The 25,542-nt window shown below is 39.1% G+C and overlaps 1 protein-coding gene across 8 annotated transcripts; it reads right to left on the bottom strand.

The window, feature by feature from the left end:
* Window positions 1-1,694: 1,694 nt before the first annotated feature.
* LOC131234763 (probable catabolite repression protein creC) lies at window positions 1,695-15,974 on the bottom strand. 8 transcript variants are annotated; one of them, XM_058231739.1, is made up of 13 exons: window positions 15,835-15,973; window positions 14,751-15,060; window positions 13,946-14,223; window positions 12,723-13,028; window positions 12,507-12,615; window positions 12,283-12,402; window positions 9,731-9,818; window positions 9,554-9,637; window positions 4,499-4,532; window positions 4,255-4,364; window positions 4,026-4,131; window positions 3,712-3,804; window positions 1,695-2,384 (listed from the first exon to the last, which is right to left on the bottom strand). In XM_058231739.1, the coding sequence occupies exons 3-13, from the start codon at window positions 14,099-14,101 to the stop codon at window positions 2,013-2,015; spliced, it is 1,578 nt and encodes a 525-aa protein (XP_058087722.1). In that variant the 5' UTR covers window positions 14,102-14,223; window positions 14,751-15,060; window positions 15,835-15,973; the 3' UTR covers window positions 1,695-2,012. The 8 variants fall into 8 exon arrangements, 7 of the variants coding, with proteins under 7 accessions (XP_058087722.1, XP_058087692.1, XP_058087701.1 ...); XM_058231709.1 differs by having other exon boundaries at window positions 4,255-4,342; window positions 4,436-4,532; window positions 12,309-12,402; XR_009165783.1 differs by having other exon boundaries at window positions 2,247-2,384; window positions 3,712-3,799; window positions 4,255-4,342; window positions 4,436-4,532; window positions 12,309-12,402.
* Between the last annotated feature and the right edge of the window lie 9,568 nt (window positions 15,975-25,542).

The following is a 25,542-nucleotide window of genomic DNA, read 5'->3' as shown; positions in this document are numbered from 1 at the left end:
AACCATTTAATGGACGCAGATTGCGGCTGCAGGAGATTCCTGCAGCCATAATGCCCATCATGATGCATATGTTATATCCATTCTATCCATCCATTGGCCAGCTCATTTTAGGACATGAGCCCAAACATTAGGCAGATTCAAATAGACTAAACCATAGGAAACATTAGGGATGGAATGCCCACCATTATAAATTTTATGAGGACCACAGAAGTTTCAAATAAAGATGATATTTGTGCTATCCTTTCATCTTCATCGAGGTCGGAGTCATGTTACAAACAGCTCGAATAACATATAAACACCTCGCTGGTCCTAGAAACATTTCAACGGTGGAACTCTTTATCCCAACTGTTTCTTGTAATGTGGCACCGGATACAGACAATCTGCGTCCACATTTAATCTCCTCATACAGGTGCGGCCCACCTACGTGTGACCAACCAGTTTCTAGGGCTGCTAATGTTGTCTGGATCTCACACGTGTGTCATGAGGTACCCCACCGTCTCACTCACTTGGGTCCCGTTAATACCAATGATAGTTGCAGCACATATACTTGCACACACCAGACTCTTCAAGTGTGGTCCACATGATGAGAAAAATGCTAGTTTTTTAGTCTATACATTCACCAAGGCCGCCCCTGCTGAACAGACTGCTCTCAAATAAACGTGAAGCATGTCAGCACGTGGGTCATTTTTGCCTTTGGCCCATGCAGACGCATGGGAACTTTTTCCTTACCCACTATCTATGAGATCAGCATTTTCCTATAATCAATGGTCAAAATTGTCGTTTGACTTATATCATGATGTCAAGAAATATGAAGCAAGTGGATTTTGCTGTTGAGAAATACTCCAGTGCTCTAGAGAACGCTTGTACAGTCTAGGACACTTTTTGTTGGCTACTAAGCAAAAATAAAACCGATCAGATGATCCAATCCATCCTTCATTTGGCCTTATTTTCTACTGGCATCCTTTTTCCCGAGCCATGGATGGGGTGGTTATGATTGCCTAAGAATCATAAGCAATCCATGTAAATCATCTTGACCTCTCATATTAAAGGCCGTGGATCCAATGGTTATTTTTGTTCAAACCATGTGATGTGTGCATGGACCTAATAAACAAACTGGATCAATGAGTAAGATAAGTGTCCCGATGCAACTAGGAGAGGTAAGGCGTCAATGACTGGGTAGCCTGCAAGACCTGTCGAGCCGGACCCAGCTTTGAACCGATTTGGTCCTATTAGCCTGCCTCATGGGCCGTGCTCGGCCTTGCATGCATGGCCCAATTAATTTCCTGGTCAGGCTTAGGCTCAAGTCATCTTGGCCCGAGCAAACCCAACCTGCCTGGCCTAACCTGATTTTATATCTACATGTGTTATACCCTGCAAACATGGCACTCTAATCCTTAGCTAGGCAAGCATCCATCTTGAATGTGGACACATCGGTTTCATTCTATGAAAAACCTACAACATGATCTTATATATATATATATATATATATATATATATATATATATATATATATATATATATATATATATGAACGGTTGGTTAGAATCATGAGTTATAATTTAGCCCATGCTCAGCATCACCTTTTCCAGTGGTCAATAATCAATGGTCTTGATTGTCCATATCCTGTTCATATCTCTGTCATTATACCGTTTGATTCTCAAACCAAACCATTCCATCCACCAATAGAAAACACAGCACAGGAATACATATGTGCGTTTTATTATAGAGTGATGTTTACATCCTTTTTTGTTTATTTTTTATTTTACAAAAGTGTTCTTCCATTTCACCGTCAGTAAATATACAAATTGAATGTGTTAATATCTATGTGAGCACATATTTAAGTGAGGTAAGCTAGGATCAAACAAACGACGTGCAGTTGCACTGTAGAACGCCGCCATCCTCAGTGGACACGAGGAGTTGAAAGGACTCAAGAAGCTATTAAGCTAAATACAGTTATCAGTCATAATTCATAAATACCACTGAACAGTACGAAATATAATAAGCATGGATGTCTACGGCCTGTAAGTGGAACTGCCAACCTTGCTGGTGCCTAAAACACCCTCCAAGCCACTAGGCTGGTTCTCAGCAAATCCAGGCCGCACCCAGATCTTCATATGACCCTCCCGGCAAATGGCAATGACTGATTCATTACTAAATATCAAACCAGAAAGGGGTTCTGCATGAACACGATGAGCAACTACCGGCGAGAGTTTTGGAACATCTCGCATGCTTGGAGCAGGTTGAAGGGTACCCACTGAACAAATGTTGTCCCAATTTGAAGATTGGTTTCCACCAAAGGATGCAGGTGATCCACCGGGAGGATGTCGATGTGGGGGCACAACAATCTCATCGACTACAAGGTCCCATAGAAGCAACCGAGTGTCCTGCTCACCAATAGAAAGATTATATGAAAAATAATGGAAAGCCGGAAGTAGCAGAAAATTGAGAATGTAATGTGTGACACTGAGGTCTGAAATCCCACATTCTGGGCCAGTTTGGATGCGCCCTCAAAAGGAGCGTTCAACTCCTAAATGCAGTTTTGAGCCAACCCCTATCTCATGTTGTGTTTGGATGTACTTTTGTGAACCCAGCTGATCCACCACCCGTTGAAATAGGCATGAAAAAGCACACTCACTGATTCGGAAAATCGACCAACGAAGTTGGTACATACTTTTGCAGGAAAACCCCTTTTGGGGAAGTGTATCCAAATGGGTCCTTTGGCTCTAATCCTTCGGTGTACCAAGGAGATCTTCTGATACAGCTAAATGCACATGCTCGGGAATGAATGCTCATGCACTTTTCAGTCATAAATGGACTAAATGCATGCTGATTTGTGAGAACTGACAAAGGAACAAAACACCAACAACAAAAAAGGAAAAAGAAAAGAAAAGAATTAAGAGCAAGAAACAATGCAAGAAAATCAGTATCAACACATACACTATGAACATGTATACCAATTAAAACAATAGAATCAGAATTCAGAAATAAATCAATGAAAATAAAACAAAGAAGTCCACATATTGAAAAAGCAAAATCTACACATGCATAAATCACACAAACACATGTTGAACGGTGATGAATATCTATATTTCAATCCCATTTGAAGAAAAGAAAATATTAACAAAAAAAAAAAAAATCTGAAAAGAAAACCCAACCCAAATCAACCAACAAACACTTTGATCTATCAAAAGAGGTGTGGGACATTCTTTTCATTGCTAAATCCACTTTCAAGCAAAAGGATATGAATACCCAATTCATCCAACTTGGAAAACCCAATGGAATGGAAGAAATTGCCGAGGTAACAAAACTCCATGCAAGGAAAAGAAGTGGAAGAAGAAGGGAGGAAGAAGCAGGAAAGAAAGAAGAAAAAATGACGAAAACCAAAAGATGAAGAGAGAATTCAGAAAAAAAAAAGGTCAAACAAAAGAAGAAGAAGAAGAAAAAGATTAAAGATGAGACAAACCAATCCTCTACCATCAGCACTAGCATGTTTTAAGTCATCGTGAAGGCATTGGAGTTTCTTCAGAAGAGAAGAGAGGCATAGGTACCATTTCAGCAAAAGACTACAAGAATTTATCACACATCCACTGTCTAACATGCCAAAGAAGAAATAAACCAAAGAATATAATATCCACAGTAATGATCCGTTATGCTCTATCTCCTGATGTGGCCACCAATTTAGATGATTATGAAGTAAACAACATTCTGTACCTGGCCAACAGAACCGAAGCGGTACACGATGTTTTCTCCAGAGCCATCTGAAGCTGGTGATGACCAATAGGAGTCAAAAGCAACTCCACTAACCTACCAACAGCTTAAAAGAAGTGAGATGGCAGAAGAAATATAACACATACAACATTCAGCGGCCAGACATGCCACCTTGCATGTCCATGGGAATTCTGAGCTGTGCATCAGGCAGTGGCCACCCTGTAGATGACCTCGCCCAAAAATCATTGGCATCTGTGGTCATGTGGAGGGGCATGCAGGCTTATAAAAATTCCGACTCTCTGACAAAGAGACCTTACCCACGAGTTGTGTCCCTCACCCCATGCCACGACCTTCCGATCTTCCATGCTCCAAACTTGTACTAGATCATCTTCGCCTCCAGTCAAAACGTACTTCCCATCAGAGCTAAGGAACAATGAGCAAACAAATAAAATAAATAATTGGAAGGGAGCTGATGAATGATCATTAACAAGTTTGAATTTTAAGTCAGTTTGCCAATGCCGAGGATGGAAATTAAAAATTCCTTACCTCCAGGCACAACATAGTAAAGCGCCATAATAGCTTTTAACACCACACACTAAGAGTTCTTTTGAGTAATTAAATATTCTCAAGTAACCTGCATAAGGCACTTGATCTATCTGAATTAAACATGAAAAAGGAGCAGCGCAATTAGGAGAATTCAAGGATATCTATTAGTATGAAGGGATACCATCTCTTCCGACAGTCGCCAAATACGTTCCATTCATTGAGAAAGAAATGCTGTTGACTGAACCTTGGCAAATGTGCCATCTGGCAATTGGGTTGCTCTGCAAGTAAATCCAAAAAGTCAACTTTTGCCAAGTGGAAGCTCACAAACTGAGAATATATATATATATATATATATATATATATATATATATATCAGCATAAAACAAGAAGGAAACACCAACCATTGCCATGTTGAAACATTGCACTCACAAGTAATGCATGTGCAATTGAATCAATGCCAAAGATTTTAAAAAGAAAAATAAAATCTCTGAGCTAGAGATATTAGACTTCCAATATTAAAGGTGGATGCCTATGAAACAGTGAGGATGGTATTGTTTCACCTTGTGAACACTATATCCATGCAAGGCAAGGAGGAAATTACTTTGGTTCTTTTGGTACATACTTGGCAAAAGAACCATCCTGATGTGCATCTTCTTAGACACGCTAACCACTTTAGTTCAAAGAAAGGAACTATTTGAGGCCATCCATAAGTCCCTAAACACCACCTACCATTAAAAATCCTCATCATCATCATCATCTGAGCGTTATCCCAATTAACTGGGGTCGACTACACAAATCCTATTCTATCAAAGGATCATATCCTCAGTTAAACCATAGGTCATGAAGTCTTTTCTTACTACCTGCACTTACGCCCATGGTTATGAACAGGTTCAAAGGACCTAGCTTGGCGCATTGCATCAGTCTTCAGTCTGGGGCTTTTGGCGTATTCGTTAGACTCTTAACAATTGCTATCAAAGACAACAACACATCCCATTTTTGTGTCACAAACCATGAGGTGGAATGGGCTACCTGGAACAACCAGAGTGCAGCCACCATACCATCTTAGTGTGGAAAGGGCTCCCTAGACAACTATAGTGCAGCCACCATGCCGTCTCTAAGTGGCAAGGGCTACTTGGAAATAAGGCCAGAGTGAGTGCCGCCACATAGTGGGCTGCCCTGGACATTGACTGTGGAACATGGTGGTATGTTACAATCTGGTTTAAAGGGTCAAGCTTGATGCGTTTCATCATTCTAGGGCTTTTGGGTATTGGTTAGGTTCTTAACACATTCTCAGTTAAACCATAGGTCATAAAGTCTTTTCTTATCACCTCCACGGCTCCACTCATGTAATTCTGGCCTTCCCATTTCCCTTTCAGACTCCAACTTGAATTAACTCCTACCAATGTAGTTTCTAGGTCTCCAATGCACATGGCTGAACCATCTAAGTTTACTTTCCTTTATCTTATTACCTATTTGGTATACTCCTAAGTTCACTTGAATTCATTCATTTCCAATTCTATACTTGTCTTGCCACTCATCCATCTCAACATCCTCAATTTAGCTGCACATTCTACATGTTGTTCCTCAACCACCCAAATCTATCTCAAAGACAAAGGCTGGTCTTATAAATGTCCTATAACATTCTCTCAAAGCCATATGCACTGTTTTAAGGAAGGAGACCACCTTCTTGCGAGAGACATGGTCTGGGATTCCTCAATTAGTTTGATTAGTATGTAGCTATCACATAAACATCAAGAGGCACATGTCCACTTCATCCACCCAACTTCAATCCTATTAACAACATACTTCTCAATCTCTCCGTTTTCACGAATCATCGACTCAAGATATAGGAAATGGTCATTTTAAGGTGCCTCTTGGCCATCAATCTTAAGCAACTCATCTGAAAGAAAGAAAAAAAACATAAAACAAGTGACCTCTTCCTATTAGTGCCCAGTTAACTCATCCATAACTAATGCTAAGCCTACTATAATTGAAACCCAATGTTTTTTGCACCATGCATTACACCCTTGGGATACAGAAATATTCAAAAATATTGCATGCATTGCACAATGTATTGTAGTATGAGGGAGACATTGGGGAATCTTCAGAAAAATGGTGGAATTTTTTAGAACTTCAGGAGATGTTAAAGACACATGATTACACACATAAAACTCGAACATTACAAAAAATAAAAATAAAAATGCAGGATATTTTTCCATTGTTTAGGTGACAAAACTATGCAGTTGTTGGCGTAAGCATTGTTTGGAATATCCCCGTTATTATCGGTATCTCCAGCTCGGTGATACTGATAACACCGACAATATCAGAAATTTCAAGTATCGGGATATATCACTTAGTATCGTCATTGTATCGCCGATATTTTTTATTGTGTAAATTCCAAGTGTTGCTTGTATCGCCAATGTATCAATATCACCAACGTATCGCCAATATTTTCGACTATCTAAATTCCAGATGTTGCTTATATCACCAATGTATCAGCGATATTTCAATAATGTCGACAATGTATTGCAAATGTATCGACATCGCCAAAAATCTGTCGATTAAAACAATTTTCCATTTCATTTTTTAATGGATGCATGGTTGTATGATGAAATCCATGTTTTTATGTGTGTATATGCATGCATGAATGGATGGAGTATGGATGGATGTAGGTATGCTTGCACGGATGGATGGATGAGGTGTCTTTGTGAATGTGTGTATGCACGCATCATGATGGATGGATGGATCCACAATTTTCTCCATGTTTCCCTGAGTCAACGATATGTGCTTTTAGGCCCCACTAAGGGAAAATTTATTATTCCTAAATATGCAAACATGCATCTTTTTCGCTATTATTTGATTATTAAATAGGCAAATATGTGTATTTTAGCATCAACTAATATATCATTGAAAAATTCCATTATTTTTCCTATGTTTTTCTAAGGTTTCCTTGAGTCAGCGTTACATGCTTCTAGACTCATTAAAGAGAAACTTATTATGTATGCGTCTTCTTTTGCAATTATTTGATTCCTAAATATGCAAATATGTGTATTTTAGTATTTCCTGAAGTTTCATTAAGAAATTCCACAATTTCTTCGTGTTTCTCCAATATTTCCCTTAGTCAGCAATACATTTCCGGGCATTAACAATGATATCAGCGACATCAATACATGTTTCTATATCCCTAGCTAGTGATACGTATAACAATACCGATACTAAGAACACTGGCGATAGGCGATAAGTGATGCAATCATATCCAAAATGAGCACATAACATTCAAATGCCATACAAACAACCAATGAATTTTATTTATTTTTTATTTAAAAAAAAAACCCTCTAAAAACCAAAACAAAAAGAAAAATACCTTGGTCTCAAATTCACATGGTGTTACCCATCCGTGGAGATTGTCTATTATGGTTGACAAAATATGGGATTAAGCGTCAAGGGAAAACATTCCATTTTCCCAAGTCGAGAGGGCAATAAATGCAATCGCCAACACCCTTCTTAATGGATCGCATTGTCACCCTTGTGATGTAACAATGAGAAAGATTGAACTTTTTCTTTTTCTACTCTTTTCTATTCTACTCTTTTCTTTCTTTCTTTTTTTCCTCTTTTTTTTCTTTTCTTCTTCTTCTCTCTCTCTCTCTCTCTTTTTTTTTGAGATGAGTGAGGCATTGAAAGTAAACCAAGGGGAAAAGGCATACATACCAATTATAGATTCATCACTCCCACTTAATTGCCACAATAGAGAAGAAAATATTAAATAATGAACTCGACATCCTAGGTGGCATGGTCATGGGATATATCTGAGATATTGCGATATATATATCGTCATGATACATGGGATTTTTCATTTTACAGCCCATGTTTTGTATATGTACCATGGGATACCCATAATAACAACAAAATATATCTGTTAATATTGTCAATATATAGAACTTTGTAGAAAACCCATTTCTCTCCATTAGTGGTCCACAAATTAGTTATCACAACCTTGTAGATGTCCTTAATCATGTCAATATGTTCTCCTTAGAACTCGTATCTTTCTCAACGCTCCCAATATTATCTCTATAGGGACCCTATTGTATGCTTTCTCCAAGTCAATAAAAACCACGGGAGGATCCTTCTCCTCTCTCCGGACTTCTCCATGAACTGTTTAAGTAAGAATATAGCCTTAGCCTGGTTGACCTCCCTAGAATAAATTCAAACAAATTTTTTTGATGCATTAGTCTAATGCTTTAATCTTTACCTAATCATTCTCTCCCAAAGTTCCATAGCATGACCCATAAGTTTAATTACACGATGGTTAGTACAGCTGTGTGCGTCTCCTTACCATCTACCATTAAAACATCATACTTCGTTATCATCTAGGGTATGGCCCTTTATAGAGTGGAATGACAGAAAAGGATTCATGTAGCTGATCCCAATTAGTTGGGATAAGGTTTAGATGACGACAACGACAACTTAATTTATTAAAATAAATAAATAAATAAATAAAAATTCCCGAGCCATTGTTGTGAAGGTATTCAATAACAATAATGGTGGTTGTAATGGCCAGCCTCGGAGCTGTTATGATAGAGACTACAATGGCCATTATGCCGTTGTCATGGTTAAAAAAATAAATAAATGAAGAAAACCGGCCCTGTATTGGCCTGTTACGGGCCTGTAATGGCCCGTTATGGGCCTGTAATGGCCATTAGAGGCCATTTTCTCAGAATGGGAGTTACGACCCTGAATCGTGTAATAGGTTCCACCGTTACCATTTCATAACGGCCATTACGGCCTTAACATAACCCTTTTTAATACCATGGAAATTGTATTGAAAGTGAATCCATTTTATCAACCTTCACCAACAATTTATAAGATTTACTTTTTGAGCTGTTTTTTGGAGAGAGAAGAAACAAACATGCGCAAAGCTCAACTATTACAGTTAATGACAATATAGTCTGTTCTTTAATATTTAAAATCATATTTGTTCCTTGATTGGAAGCCTCTTTGTTATTCCAATGTTTGATTTGAGAACTTATAAAACCTTTTATATATTTGGAAATCAAAGGAAGCTTCGGAATCCTTTAAAAAAAAAAAAAAGTTTAACAAACCACCTCGTTCAATGACCTTATCTTAATATTCAGTTAGAACAAAATCTAGGCTTGTTTTTTGAAAGGTCAAAAGATATTAGTACCTAGATGCATGGTGCAAAAACAATTGTCTGACTGGCACTCATTTGATTTGATGCACCAGGGCTGATGATATATTTTGACAACTCAAAATGGCTGGAAAAGATCAGGTGCCAAATTACCTTGTTGGACCGTGCATGTGCAACAGAAAACTGAGATTGGTCATTGATGACAGGGAATGAAGAATCGCCAATGCCATCCTTGTTCTAAGACAAATAAGAAACTTAAGTATCATGCAGTCCATGCAGTTTCACAAACTGTTAAAAGAAATTCAGCTATTGGCCAGTGTTAGGACTTACTCTTTCATACACATATAAGTTTCCATCGGCATGAGCAACGACAAAAGTGCCTTCACTTTCAGGAACCCATGCGATGCTGGTGCATCGACTGTGGAAAATAACATTTGCAGCTTTAGGCTAACAAGCACATGAGATCTTCTACAGGAACAAACAAGCATCAAGTCATCTAAGAAATTGCATATAATAAACAGAACCAACAAGGGATGTGACCATTAACATGTTGAAAGAAGTTATAACCTAATACAATATTATAATGCTTGCAATCTGCTTTTCCTTGCCTGGCTATGGAAAGAAGACATTTCATCTTTTAATAACCAAAAGAAGATTCAGCTTTCATTAAAAAAAAAAAAAATCTCTTCTTTTTCTTTTCCTTTCTCTTTCTTTTTCCCTTTTTTTTCCCCCATCTTTTAAAGATAACAAAAGCTTTATAAAGAGAGAGAAAAGGGTGAGAACAAAACAACATTAAGGGAGAGGCAACAAGGAATCCACGGTGAGTGACCTTCTCACTGCTTCCTCTTTCGCACGAGTATCAGCAACCTTTTTTGTATCCATTTGAAAATTATTTCTGCAACTACTCCTTGCATGCAGCAGCAACTCACAATGAGAATTAAGCATTGAGATGAAGATGTGCAATGCACACACACGCACATGTGAGCATCCATTGTCATCAAATTTCCCCTTCATAGAGAAGGGTTGTATTATTTTTGTGAGGACGTACACTTCAGATGTAAGCAGTTACATACCGTTCAAGCATGTCAATACTAATAATGTGAGCTTTTTCTGATGGAAAAACATGTTGAAGGGTCTTTTCCTACTTTTTGTTGATGAAGAAGAAATTGCTGATGAAGAAGATACGTGTGTGGGCGTGCTTCTGGCTTTTGTTGACAAAGAGGATCTGCGAGGGTCTGCTCTGAAATGTCAATGAAGAAAAAGTGGGTTCACCTCCTAATTTTTGTTGATGATGAATACATTCATGGGCTTCGCCTCCAATTCCTGTTGATGAAGAAACCATGCGGTGTCCACCCTACAGTTGTTGATAAGGAAAAAGTTTGCGCATTCTCCTAGTTCCTGTTGATGAAGCAGAGGTGTAGGTTCCACCCCTAACTATTGTTGATGAGAAAATGTGTGAAGGTCTACCCTTTTTTTCTTTTTCTTTTTTTTTTTTTTTTTCATTTTTATTTGTTGTAGTGGTAGAGATGAGGGAACCCCAAATATTTTATTTTATTTTTTCATATCAATCTATGAGATCTTTGAAAGTATCATTGTGGTCGTTATCTTGAAAGTATCCATCCTCTTTCAAATTTCTGATGGGTTGACCTTTCATGCTCTTTTCTTTTATTTTGTAGTTAATGCCTTTGTAAAAAGACCAAGGTATTATGTAATGGTAATGGTGCCATAATGGCTTTGGTGCAAACCATTACTATTAGAGGCCGTTATGACTGTTACAGGGGGTGTAACGGTCAATTTTTTCAAAAGCAAAAATCTCAAGAAAGTGGAAGAAAACCCAAATATTTAGAGGACTCCAAATATGTATTATTTTCTAATATTGAGCACGTTTATGATGGTGTAACAATCCGCTCTTTGGTAGAATCCTGTCTCAACCTGCTTGATGATTTTATGAACTTTTCAAGCTTAGATTCACTATAACACTCGTATATTTGATCTAAATAAAAAATGAGATGAAAAAGAAAATCTGATCTAGTGCATGCAGGTGTAGATGCACAGAGTTTACATGCATCCCAACTATCCACACTCAAAACAAAAGAATAAAAAAAAAAAGAAATTTGCTGAAATTTTAGAACTGACTATTCGTTCCAAAAAAAAAGCTGAAAATTAAAAAATAAAAAATAAAAAATTATCAAAAAAATAGAAAATGAGATGAAAAAAATCTTAGGCCACGTTTGGAAACCTGGATTCCATGTCAATCAACGGAAAAGGAATATGGTTTTCCTTTAATGTGGCCATTTGTGTTGTTTGGATAGCAAAAAAATGGTGGATTCCAACAAGCAATCCTTACGCTTTTCCAGAATTTGGATTCTTGGCAGAAGAAACTAGGTGAGCATTGTGAGAGGAACATGAGATTTCCACTTATTACCCAAACAAGAACTCAAAATTGGAATCCATCTTTCAATAATTCTCATGAAAATCATCCTTGGATGATTATTGTTTTTATTTCCCCTTTCTTTCGCCTTGGATTTCACATGTCCTTTGTGTAATCCATGGAGATGCAAAATCATGTAACCATTTAAAAGTTTGCACCGATGGTATTAAAGCAGATGCCTATAAAGAAAAGGGAAAATATATGCCATGTATCTTAAGGTTTGCACAGGCATATGGTAGCAATTGTGCATAGACCACGAACAGGATAATCAACATGCATGTTAACAAATCATACTTTCATGGCATGCAAAAGAAGCAAGGTTGGAGAAGAAAGGGCTAATGTAAAAGCTTTATTGGTTGATATGACTGTGAGTGACAGGCAAAGTGCAAATTTCAAACTCCACAGTAAAAACCTCCACAAGGAATTAACAATTTGATGAAAAGGAACAAACATTGAATCTGAGAAGGGCATGCTTGCCTATTATTAAGCAAACCGTCTTTGTTGTAGTGTTGCACTCCAACAAGCTTCTTCCCAGGATCTTGCAATTGTTGTCTCAATGAGACTGAATAGACTGGGAAACATGTAGGAAGAGCACGCCAAAAAAATAGTGAGAAAGGTGCAAGTAGTAGAGAGTGAAATATGTAGGACAACAAGCTTGGTGCAGAGGACATTCACCATCTCCTGTGTTTGAACCAATAAGGAGGTCATGACCGTCATTTGCTTCAGGACTGAATGCATGGCATACAGGGTTCGAGTTGCTGAAATGGATGGATTTGATAGGATGCTGGAATGGACAATAATTTCAATCCTTGAGTTGCAAGTTTCTGAAGGTGATTGTGCAAAAACTTATCAACAGATAAGAGCGGGGAGCGACAGGATCATAGGAAGTACCTTGTCTTGGGAATTGAAATCACTAATGAAAAGAGTATCTCCAACATTGAAAATCAAGTACACTCCTTTGTCGTCATAGTTGGGGGGAGATGAAGAATTACTGAAGCCAGAAATTCCAACGGATCTGGTCCTGGTGTTTCCTGCAACCGCTTTAATCACACCATTGCCTCCAAAGCCCAAGGTTCGGCTCCCATTCCCGCCGCCTAATAACCTTGCAGCCACCGACTTTGCTCCATTGCTAGCACTCAAGTTGGAGGGAGGAGGGGTGAAAGAGGTAGTTTTATCTTTAAGATGTGCAAGGGTTACCTGAAGATAAATAAAGCAGAAGTAATTTGTGACAGTAATTAGAAACCATGAAATTGTTATTGTTGAGTTTGAATCATCATCATCAACAACATCAAAGCTTTATCCCAACTAACTGGGGTCCGCTATGTGAATCACATTACACTCTATCAAGCACCATAACTTCAGTTAAACCATAGGTCATTATGTCTTTTCTAACTAACTCCACCCACGTCCTCTTGGGCCTTCCCCTTGCCTTTCTAGAGCCTTCAACTTGCGCGAAGTCACTCCTAACTGGCACAGTTCTTGGTCTCCGTTGCACATGACCAAACCACCTCATATTGTTACCTATTGGCGCTAATCCTAAATTCCATCAAATGCATTCATTTCTAATTCTATCTTGCCTCGTCTTGCCAATCATCTATCTCAACATCCTCATTTCAGCTACACTCATCTTATAGACATGCTATGCCTTAACCGCCCAACATTTTGTCCCATAAAGCATGGCCGGTCTTATTGCCATCCCATAAAAATTTCCCTTTCAATTCGAGTGATACACGACAATCACATAAAACTCTAGAGGTACATCTTCATATCTTCCACTCTGCTTGAATTCTATGGGCAACATCCTTCTCAATCTCTCCACTATTATAAATTATCAACCCAAGATATCAAAAGTGGTCATTTTGGAAAACTTCTTGTTCAACAATCTTTACTAATTTGTCATTCCCACTACTATCATTACTAAATTGCCCTCAATAAACTCTGTTTTATTCCGACTAATTTTAAATCCTTTAGATTCTAAAGCACCTCTCCATAAATCTAACTTTGTGTTTATGACCTTCCTCATCTTGTTCATCGTTGAGTTTGAATAGAAAACATAAGGTAGTATCAGTATGGAAAAGCGAGGGGGAGAAAAATAGAGAGAGAAACCCTATTACCTGGGAGGTGGATTTCCCATGGGCATAATGGAGGAGGCCAGCAGGGTAAGTCTTCTCATAGTGGAGTTTGTAACGGCCTTCGGGGGTCTTAAAATAGGTCTTTAGCCCTGGAGATTGGGTATTGGCCAATGATGACGACATTCTACTGCTGCTCATGACAATGACAATAGATCACAGTCATCGAACCATAAAAAGAACATTGTCTTTTCTCTCCTTATGCTTTTGATTTTGTTTCTTCTCCTCCCTTGGTAAGGAAATCAAGATCCAAACTAGCATGTCTATCAAATCACAAAGCGCGGACACACAATGTGCATTAGAAGTTGATGATATGTCTAAAAGTCAAACAGTTTTCTTATTACAGAATAGTTAATAAACATTAAAAAAATGACGTAAAATGACAGCAAGAATGTAAGTAAACTAGCAGAAAATCATCCTGTTTAGGCTATCAGAATATCATTTTGCAAAACTGAACTATTTCAATGTTAACTCTCTGATCTAACATGGTCCGCAATCAACAAAAAGAACATACAGGAATTCAAGTGGGAACCCATGATTTCAGTTTGTGCAAGTGGGACCCCATGGACTCTGGTTTCAGTTTATGCAAGTGGCACCCCATAGTCTGTGATATACACCATTCATAACTTGATACAAAGGGTCCCACTTTGGAGCCCCTTGAACCAAAAATCTCTTCAGTAGGTAAATCGAAACCATTCAATTGGTGGGCAGCTAATAGATGGTAGGGAAAGAAAATACAGCAACAGTCCAAATTCAACAGGAAAATGCCAAAAAGTCAATGGCTACTTACATTCCAGGAATTTTTCTGCAGGGAGAATCCTTAATGGGCCCTACCATGTCGACAGTATGGGTCACTCAATCTGGATCCCCACTTAGACAAACTTAAAGCCCAAGCAAGGTGTGCATATTCACAGGTTGAGCATCATAAAATAACAGTGTTCTGCTTTTGACACTTCCACACATATGGAGGCCATGGTTTGGTTATCCACAATGTCCATCAGGTGGACGGAACCCACCTTGGTTGGAGAATCCCCTAAAAAATATTCTGTATTGGAATATCCTAATCCTTGAACCTTCACCCCTTCCTGTTGAATGTATACCTTCGAAGCCCAAGTATGAAACTGTTAGAATGTTCAAATCTGGGAGATTTTTGGGGCATCCCCTGTTCACACCGCTGTCATATAGATTATAGAGGGTCTGGATCACCCACGTATGGGCCCCACATTTACGAAATTGTGTGAAGCGACACAGGACCCTATAATTCCTCATAACGAAGAACCTGTTCTCTCCACTATAGGCTAAAACGTAAAATTCTCTAAATCAAGAGGAAAAGGATAGAGAGTAGAGTTTCGATACAGGCACCAATGAAAACTACAATTAGAAGATAAATTAATGAAATTCTAATGGAAGATATTATATATTTCGATCCAAACTCATTTAATTAACATCTTCGTTTTGCTCGAGCCGTGAAAAGAGAACAATTTCCGATTTTTGAGATTTCTACTCGTAATGGATTTTCCAAAAATCATGAAACGATACTTATGTGGATGCAGATAAAGAACTCTTTCTTTCCAATACAAGACAAAAGAGCTCCATCTCGCGATCTTTTGGAAATCCCACTGAGAGTTGAAAACCAAAACCGAAAATTTTAATTTTCCCCGCTCTTGATACGCTCATGAGCCAAACGCTACCTAAAGTCTATATCCACATACATGCATACACATACATAGATACATGCATGCATGTTATAGATATATACAAAAACATACATACATAACGATATCGAATCTGTTCCTCCTAAGAATGGCGATTGTAAATAGGAACTAAAAGCGAAGATCAAAGAATACAGAGGGGAAGTTTTGAGAGATAGTTACATGATCGACGTCTCCGTTCGAGAGAGTCAGAGACAGAGAGATGCGTGCGTGGATATATGCGATTTGGAGGTGGGACAGGTAAAAGCGTTGTAAAGAGGGTTGAGGAGGAAGACGGATGGAAACGGAATCCTTTTTCGTCTTTAGCTTGAGAGAGAAAGGGTTGGTTATCAGCGGACGACTGAACTTAAATTGTAGTCCGCGGGCCACGTGTAAGACGGTTATGCCATGGACGTAGAAACGCGGGGCTATATCGTGGGTGTTAGTAGGCCGGTGTTAATGGTGGCAATGGGCCGGACTCAGGGTTACAAAGAAAAAGTGGGAAATGATTAAGGGTTCAAGACTTTTTAGGCTTATCTCATCCGTCCATAGCGAGTTTTATGAATGGTTTTTGATCATCAGAACATAAGCTTCAATCCAAGAGTTCTTTTTTAAACTCGTTGAATACGACCACTTAGAGGCATCGTCATATTTAAACTATTTGTTCATCTTGTGCAATTGGGGAGTGGGTTAGGTGCGGCCCCGGACTCACCAACATTGTACGGCCCTGACCGTGGAGCCCACCTTGATGTATGTATTGTGTATACACGCCGCCCATCTGTTTTGCTATCTCATTTTCTGGCATTGCCGTATGGTGAAGCAAACCCAAATCTCACAGGAACCACACCGTAGGAAACAGTGTTGATTGAATGACCACCATTAAAAACTTCTTACTGTGGTTATTTTCTATCTAATCAATTGATAAGGTCACACATATGAATGAAGGGAAAAAAAATTATCAGCTGGATCCAATTTGGTTTTAAGATCAATCACCAATATTTCCTGTGGTGTTTTCCACCCTAGATTTTTAATCTGTTTTATTTTTTTATTTTTATTTTTTTTGCCCAAGAATGAGTTGGCAAAACGGATGTAGTGCGTGGATAAGAGCAGATTAGGTGAGACCCCAGCCTCGCCCAAGACACGGCGGCCTTACCATGGGGCTGAACTTCATGTATGTATTATGTATCCATGCAGTCCTTCTGTTTTTTCCCAAATCAATTTTAGAATTTATTTCTAAAATAAAGCAGACCCAATTATCATGTGGACCGTACCATAAGAAACAATGGTAATTGACCATTAATGGGCCACAAAAGTTTTGGATCAAATATTTGTTTTTTTTCCTTTTATCTAGGCTGATGTGCCGCTATCAATGGATTGGATTTTTAAATAAACATTACGGCAACATTAAGGTGTGCCCTAAGAAGTTTTTATTGGTAAGAGGGTCAATCACCACTATTTCTTCTAGTATGGTCCACCTGATAATTGGATCTGCTCCTTTTTTGAGATAACGCCGTAAAATAAAATGGAAAATGGATGGACATCATGTATACATAATATATACATTAAGGTGGGCCTCACAGTAGCCCCATGGTAAGGGCAGCACTGTCTTGGGTGAGGCCGGGGTCTTACCTGATCCGTTGGCCGCGGCCTGCATATACAATACATACATCAAGGTGGGCCCCAAGGTCAGGGCCGTACCATGTTGGGTGAGGCCAGGGCGCACCTATTCCACTCCCCGTACAATTGATGATTAGACCCAGCCTGGGTATCCATCTTTGATTGGGGCCAGCGTACACCCGGTTAGATCTCAAACCCAGCTTAGGCCTTGGGTCAAGTTTAAGAGCCCAGACCTTTGCCCGGCTGGGCCAGGCTGCCCAGCCAAGTGTCATTCCTAGGCCAGCACCCAGCTCTCTAAGGAAAAGACTTCTAAAACTCACCTCAAGGGGTGGGCATCTCAGTGCCTGGGCTCAGCTGGATAGAGACAGTGATGCATAGTCAGCATGGCTTGCCCAACCCAGGAGCACTGAAACATGCTGCATATTACTTTTGGTGGAAGTGAAACATTAAATTGGATATATTTCTAGGCATACATCAGCTAACACAAAGATAGAATCAACCATATCTTTTCTAGGTATTGCTGGATGAACATTACCTATTGCTAATAGTAAGGCTTATAACGTCAACTATCAACACTGTAGATTACTGAAAAAACAAAAACAAAAAAACAAAAAGAGAGAAAAAAAGAGTGCCTCCCATGATAGATGCTAATGGAAAATATTAGAAGAAAAAGAAAAAATTTCAATGCTTTACAACCATATAATCCAACAAGACATCGATATAATTCATTGAGCTCTATAATTTTAGTAGTCCAAGAGTCAGATTGTTATTGGGTTTTTTTGACGACCCAAAACTCTACATATAGCTCATGCGTGGTGGGATCTACTTCTGATTATGTAGTTCCCCAATTAAATGGATCACAAGTTTACATTGGTAGTCTGTGTGTGACAGTTCATGGCCACAATGAGCATTAATGCTAAGGGCCTGTTTGGCCGGGCAGATAGGATGGAATTGAAAGGGATTGGAAGGGATTGGAAGATAGATCCCAGGATTGGCCACGCGTGCCAAACAGACATGGGATCCTGATCTTGGGATATAGCAATCCTATGGATCTTAAGACAATCCATTGACACCACCATCATTACCTAATCCCATCAAATCCACCCTAATCCCTTCAAAATTGCCTGGGACGTGTTTGGTTCGAGGGATTGAAAGGGATTGGAAGGTATAATCCTGGGATTGGCCGGGCATGCCAAACAGACAGCAATCCCATAGATCTTGCACTAATCCACTGACGCAGCTATCATTACCTTGAAATCCATGCAATCCGTGCAATTCACTCTAATACCATCCAATCCCATCCAATCTGCCTGGCCAAACAGGCCCTAAGTGTGCTTGTGAGAGATGGGCATTACTAACATATGGCCATGCGACGCATATGTGGGACAAATTAACATAGCGGGTGCGTTGATAAAAGAGAAGATCAATGTCTTTTTTCTTTAAAATGGCCCTTGAATTTGTAAGAAGAAAGAAATCTCTAAAAAATGAAGAAAAAAAAAAGTAATGTTATTAATGAAAAGTGCTACTTATTATGTGTTTAATGACTGTCAGTCTTGAATTCGGGCACACGGAACACGTATATGGATTGCAGGCGTGCTGGATTTGATTGGGTCCGATTCAAACCATGATCACCAACTCCTAGTGTCGAGATAGAGTGAAGTTTGGTCATGGGTTCGTCCGTTCATCTATTCAACTAACTGTTATGTGCTCGTTACTTAGGCGATTGGTGGAAGTTGGAGCTCTTTCTCTAATGAGCTCTTTTTTACCTTGAAAAATTCAAGAACTTTAAATTGTGTAATAATTGTATGGTTAAAATGGAAAAGATGGGAGATAGATGGATGAAACCATATGACTTACTACTAAAGTAAAATTAATCACCGACCTGACTGAGAGTAGTATGGTGCTTCCAAGAGTAGTGTGCTGATGGTGAGGTAAAGGTAATGTTGAAGATTACAACTAAGGTTAGCCTAACATATGAGCATAGGCAAACATGTTCCTAAGCTAAGATCTTCATTCCAATCTACCACATAGGTGTGGATGGAAGGGGATTACAACTAATAATTATGGCTAGTCCGGCGTATGCGCATGGACAAATTGAGACTAAATCTATACTAAGAGTCTGTTTTCACTAAGTAGGGGAGAACTAAACCTAGATACATGATATTGTGTTGGATGTTTATAGGTTTTTGGACTGGAAGAGGGGTTTGGGCTTTGGATCTACTTATTCTATTTATATTTTTTTAGAGGAGAATGGAGAACAAATGTCAACCCACGTGACACCTTTGCGTGCAATTAACTAGAAAAAAAAAAAGCAATTACATTTCATTGATCCTGACCTAATATCTTTATTGTATGCTTACCGCTGACATGGCTAGAATAATTGTTCACCCTTATCCGGAGAAAACCAAAATGTTGAAAACACCCTCCAAAAGGTAAATTGATTTTCAAATTCTTGACACATGCTTCTCAAATATCTTCCGTGCCACGTGGCTAAATCTATACCATTTATCTAATCCACATGAATTTTGGTACAAACAATGGCCTTATCATATAATAACAATAAATCTGAAAACTTTGGGTGATTAATCAAATTATAAAGCTCATTAATAACTTTCCAATAATATGTTATACATGTGAAACAAACAACTGATCTCTCCCCCTGTTTAGTCATCCATCGAATCCTGTGCATTTAGGCTTTCATTTTTTTTTTTTCGCCTAATCTCACCCTCTGTTTGGTCATCCTTTTTCTGTCCAACATCACATGTGGGCTATTCATTAGGACCTGCAATTTATGAACAGTAGCCTGTTACGAAACTAGACTGGTAACTAGTGAGGTAAGCCACATGTAAGGTTGAGCACAGTTAGGTCAGCCGCATGTAAAGTTGACCACAGACCTGCGGCCAAATTTCTCTTCGTGCAGCGTACTATATTAGTTGACCAGTCCTCTTGGGCCATACACATGCTGACGATTGGAATTTTCTGATGAATGGACAGGATCTCTTATAAGTATTCAATGTTGGCACATCTGCTCAAAGGCCCACTTCTAAAGGGCGTGGGTGCAGTTGGCGTTCCTCACCCACTTTTATTGTACAAACACGTGTGATCCACGTGGAGATTAGGATGCAAAGGGTACCCGTGAATCGGGGGCTAAGAGACTCGCTCTCCAACCCATTCATCTGGGAGGGTCCGTTCACTCGCCGAAAGAAGACGCCATTCTGCTCATCGGTTGGGCTGCACGGCAGTAACTAGCAAATATAAAGTGTAATCACCTAAAACATTGAGATGAGGTGTACGAGTGTGCGATTAGAGCCATTCATCAAGTGCCCCCACTAGGTAAGGGAGAGGATTAGGTGTGGCCCTCCCTGTGGGCCCCACCTTGATGTATGTTTTGTACATCCACACCGTCCATCCGTTTTTCAAGATCATTTTAAGGCATAAGCCAAAAAAATGAAGCAGATCCAAATCCCAGGTGGGCCATACCATTGGAAACAGTGGTGATTGAATGCCATCATTAAAACCTTTCAAGAGTCCACAGTAATGTTATTTTCTATCCAACTTGTTGATAAGGTAACACAGGCCTCGTTGAAGAAAAAAAAAAAAAAAATTTATAAGCTTGATAAAAAACTTGTGACCCACAGGAAGTTTTTAATGGTCAATCACCACTGTTTCCTGTGGTGGGCCCACCTGATAATTGGATCTATTTCATTTTTTGTCTCATGTACTAAAATAAGCCGAAAAAATGGATGGACAGTGGATATACTACACATACATCGATGTGGCTCCCACAGTCAGGCTCCCACTGGGTGTCAAAATATTGAGGCCGATGGGATAATAAGGTGGGCCATACCTGCACAAAATAAATGATTTTTTAAGAAAAATTGACCAAGTCTTCAAATTCAATACACACGTAAGGTCCATCCGATGATCATATAGTTCTAATTTTAGAAGCATAATTTCTACACAAGGGGACCTCTTGATGAGTAGTGGCTTTTATCTTGCACGTGCTCCTTATTTTAACACGTGACTCCATAATCTGGGAAGAGGCAAACATGCCAAGGGCCTATGTCTAAGAGTGGCAGTGGGTTGAGTTTGCCCACCAATCAACTGGCTCAACCGACTTTTGAGGAGGTGTGGACCAATATAAATGGTTAGTTGGTCGGGCTTGGGTTGACCCAATCAGACCCATAAATAACTTGTCGATGGGTTAGGCCAGAAGACCAGACTGACCCAACCAAGAACCTAGAACAAATCGAGAGATGATAAGTGGGAATATATACACATGATGTGTGTATTGACAAATTGGAAAGGGCTGGGCATACCTTTAACCCCATATTACATTTCTTAAATTCCAGTGTGATCGTGTCAGGTCAGGTCCGGTCAGCTGAGCCTAACTTGATTATGATTAAGTGGGATGTGTTAGGTGAAGCCTAGACTAGGTAAATTTCAAGTGGGCCAGGTTAGGCCATCGGGTTATGGTGGTGGGTCTGGTTGGGCTAGATTAATTTTAGCGAGTCTAGTAAATGGGTTGGGCTTGTGCTGATCCCAACTCCATCAAACCCAGCACATTCCAGCCACACGTCTTTTATGATCCAAAGATTGCATTAGTGTGCATATGCCACGCCAGCAAGTATAAGAAGGACGCAGATTGTGTGGTGAGGAGCTTACCACGCTATAGCATGGTGTGGATTCTCTTTCAGGCCCACCGTGATGTATATGTTTTATCCACGCCGTCCATCACTGACCCCACTAGCGTGGTGAGCTCCTCTCCACACAATCCACATCCGTATAAGGCAAGCTCCCAACTAAGTGCGGAGTGCACAAAAGGCACAAACGGAGAAGTATGGTAGGCATCTTTTAAAAAATGATCCGGTATGGCTGTTATATCATGAGTTGTGGTACAGACATTTTTAACCGGCCAACATGTCACATGCATAACTGTAATGTGGCTGAGGTTATGCTTTGTTGCTGCCATGCTCACCTGCTTCTAATCAGCTCCCTGGGCATTCAAGCTAAGATTCAACAGACTTCACGCTTGTTTTACTGCCATGCTATCATGCTACCAGATGATCCCTGTGAAGAGGGCCTGTCTCAGGTGTGTTCAAGGTGCAAGTTGGAGTTGTCATTGCCCGGTATGAGCTGGTGGCTTGTATCTTTTTTTGTAGCCTGTTTGTTTCTTTTCATGGCTAGTTGTACGGGTATTGTGCGAGTGGAGGTTCCTGACAAGGAGGTTCTAATTTTCTGATTTGGGATTCGAAATTCCTAATTATCTGATTCGGGATTCAAAATTTTTAATTTTCTGATTTGGGATTTAAAATTCCTAATTGTCTTTGATCCTCTATACTTGATGCACAATGACTTTGATACCAATTGTAAACTATATACCAAATTGTAAGGACTATGCTATGCATCGGATATGGAGATCTGAAGAAATATATGGCATACCTTGTTGAGACATCATTATTGTATGTCGGATGCCGCAGTCTTCCTTTCCTTAAACCCTTAAAGAAGCTCTAATGTAATTCTTGCTTCTGTCAATGTGTTGGATTGGGGTACCAGTCCTGTTCTTATAGCTATAGAGGGCACGCAGATGAGTTTGAAACTCATCAAAACTCCTCTTCCTATACCTCCATGTGAATTAGATAATTCTAATCTCACTTGGATACTGTTTGTATATTACAGTTCTAGCATCCCTCCCATTACATGAATTTTCTGGATCATCACAACTTAGTGGGGTCACTGGTGCACCCGATCATATTATCCAACCCTTAGGACAATCTAGACCGTTGATCAATAAGGCTCACCTTATAGAATTCTTATAATGTGGTGGTACTGTGAGGTGCTCTTGGGTGCGGCTGGCTATTCGGCAGCAGCATCTGAAGGTGTGGCTGATCAACGAGGTAGGTTGATCAACCCAGCTTGTATGACTGGGGAGGCTCTTGTGTCCGGTATTTGATGAGTTGTTTTGGGATCTCATGCAGGTGGTGGTGCCACTGACATTTTGTTTTCCAAGATGTAGCTAGCTGTATCTAAATAGGATAGCAATGTATTTGGCTATTTTAAACAATAGGAGAGTCACCTGTACCTTATTCAGTGGCGGCCATCCTAATTTACAATTATTTGCTAAATCAACAAAATTACAACAGACCTGCTCACACCTTTTTTTAAAATAGAAGGTGTTATTGTAAAATTTAAAATTCATAACGGGGTTGGAAATATCTCTGGTGTCCCAGCAGGGCAGGATTTAATTTAGCCACATGTCATTGTTAGAGACATGTCAATACATCATCGATTAAAGAATAACTTTCAAACATGCTTTGTGTGGTTTATCTCTGGCAATAGGTGAACTGGAGGTCTAATACTATCATTAAGTGGTACAATATTAGAAATAATTAGCAATGATTCAATGTACTTTTTTTGCATGGCTAGTGAGTGGACAATCTAATATCCACATGAATTTGGGTAGCATTTATGTCAATGCAAAGCATCTATTGCAAAGAAGTGAAAAACTTTAACTAGCTGCATGTGGGGCACCATAGTATATGTGTTGGATCCAGTGTCATGGAAAATTAATGTGAGCTCTAATCTATTAACCATGTGGATGTGATTAGAGCAATTTCAACTATATATCATGATGAGTATGAGTTCTTGGTGGACATCCGATTGATCCTCAGTGTATAGAGTCGCCTTGAATCTTTATTATAGGGGTTTATTAAGGAGTGATTCCTCTAATCATTATTAATTGGGAACTTGAGATTGGACATGACGGTCATCAACTTGGGAGATCATGGTTCATGAATCTGAATATCTTGTTAGACTATGACCATCACAAGTGTATGGGACACACCAGCGGACATTAGTTCATGAGATGTATGGCCATTTTATATAAGGGGACTAACTTGGGTTATGATGAGTTGTTTCAACTATCGAGAACTGATTTGATGCCTTATCCTTATCCTACACAGGAGTGTGAGTATACCATGAACAAAGAATCCAAGTTCAAGCCTTTGGTCACTTACATTGATGGATCAAAATCATGCTAATAGTCTGGAAGCTCATTAGCCTGAACATGGATTGTGAGATTATGACTTTATGATGTATGAAAGATGATTAGTCTTTAGATTTGAGTATGTGTAAGGATCATGATCTTTGTCTCTTCTTACGAGGTCCACGTAAGGGGCTAATAAAGTACGTGTAGTTGGGTACTTCCATCAAGAACCATTGATTCTTACACGGTAAAACAAGGGATCTACTATTTTATCAAGGAATATGTTTATGGCTTTGATATAGATATATCAAGAACTCATTAGGTGATTTTTTCACTAAGCTCAACATTCTAATTATTTTAATCAGGTTTTCAAAGGTTTTTGACTGTTAAAACTGTTTTGATCGCACGTGATGACAACTTGATGTTCATTTCTGATTAGCATGTGATATGATCATTAGTGGATAAACATAGTAATGAATGGATTAGATCATGAATTTATGCATAAATGAGGCAAATCAATGTACTTCCCTCATAGCATGTTATAAAGTTGTGAGTATGGTGGTAGAGTACCATACTATTATTCCCTTGATACCCAAGTTTCCTCATTATTTGTTTGATACTATTTCATAGGAGTAATACCAGAAGCCCTAAACACATTTCCCCTTGAGTGTGTGAATCAGAGAAAAGAGAGAACAAACTATCGAGAGAGAATAAGTTTTTCATCATCTCCTCCATCTCTATGTGGTCTATCCTTGTGGATGGTTGTGTGATTTCTTAGCACATACTAGAATATATTTCTTAGACTTTTTAGATCTCTCTGATAGTAGAATAAATTGAAGAAAGATCTTTCAGTATGGAGGACCATCATTGACATTGCATCACTACGTATCGTTAGATTCGAAAAATCTTAATGTTGTGATTTCATTTTTTTTAAAAAAAAACTCAAATTCTAATGTGCAAATTGATAAAATCTCATCAATATGTATGACATCAAATCTATCTAATAGGATTGTCCAATTGTGTAAATAGGATGGCTCAAAATCATGCCGATCCAACCTCGCACGGGCCAAATGATAAAAAACAATAGATAACTATCCAAAGCCTTGGAATGCACTTGGTGTCCCACTTGATGGTTGGATCCCCATGATTTTGGGGCATCCCATCTTCATTACGGGGTAACCATGTGAGATTGGTTGGATGCCATGCATAAACCACCATGGACCTAATATCCCCACTAGCTGCAACTATAACTAGTTGCGTGTGACCTTCCGGTCACTTTTTCCCCTCTT

This window comes from Magnolia sinica, chromosome 2, assembly GCF_029962835.1.
Source record: "Magnolia sinica isolate HGM2019 chromosome 2, MsV1, whole genome shotgun sequence".
Taxonomy (NCBI): domain Eukaryota; kingdom Viridiplantae; phylum Streptophyta; class Magnoliopsida; order Magnoliales; family Magnoliaceae; genus Magnolia; species Magnolia sinica.
This window is presented reverse-complemented; position numbering and strand designations above follow the sequence as displayed.

Coding starts and splice junctions, on each gene's coding strand:
- LOC131234763 (XM_058231718.1), bottom strand. CDS start 14,101: ATGAGCAGCAGTAGAATGTCGTCATCATTGGCCAATACCCAATCTCCA. Junction 4,343..4,435: donor GGCGACTGTCGGAAGAGATG/GTATCCCTTCAT, acceptor TGCCTTATGCAG/GTTACTTGAGAATATTTAAT. Junction 3,805..4,025: donor GTGAGGGACACAACTCGTGG/GTAAGGTCTCTT, acceptor AGCTGTTGGTAG/GTTAGTGGAGTTGCTTTTGA.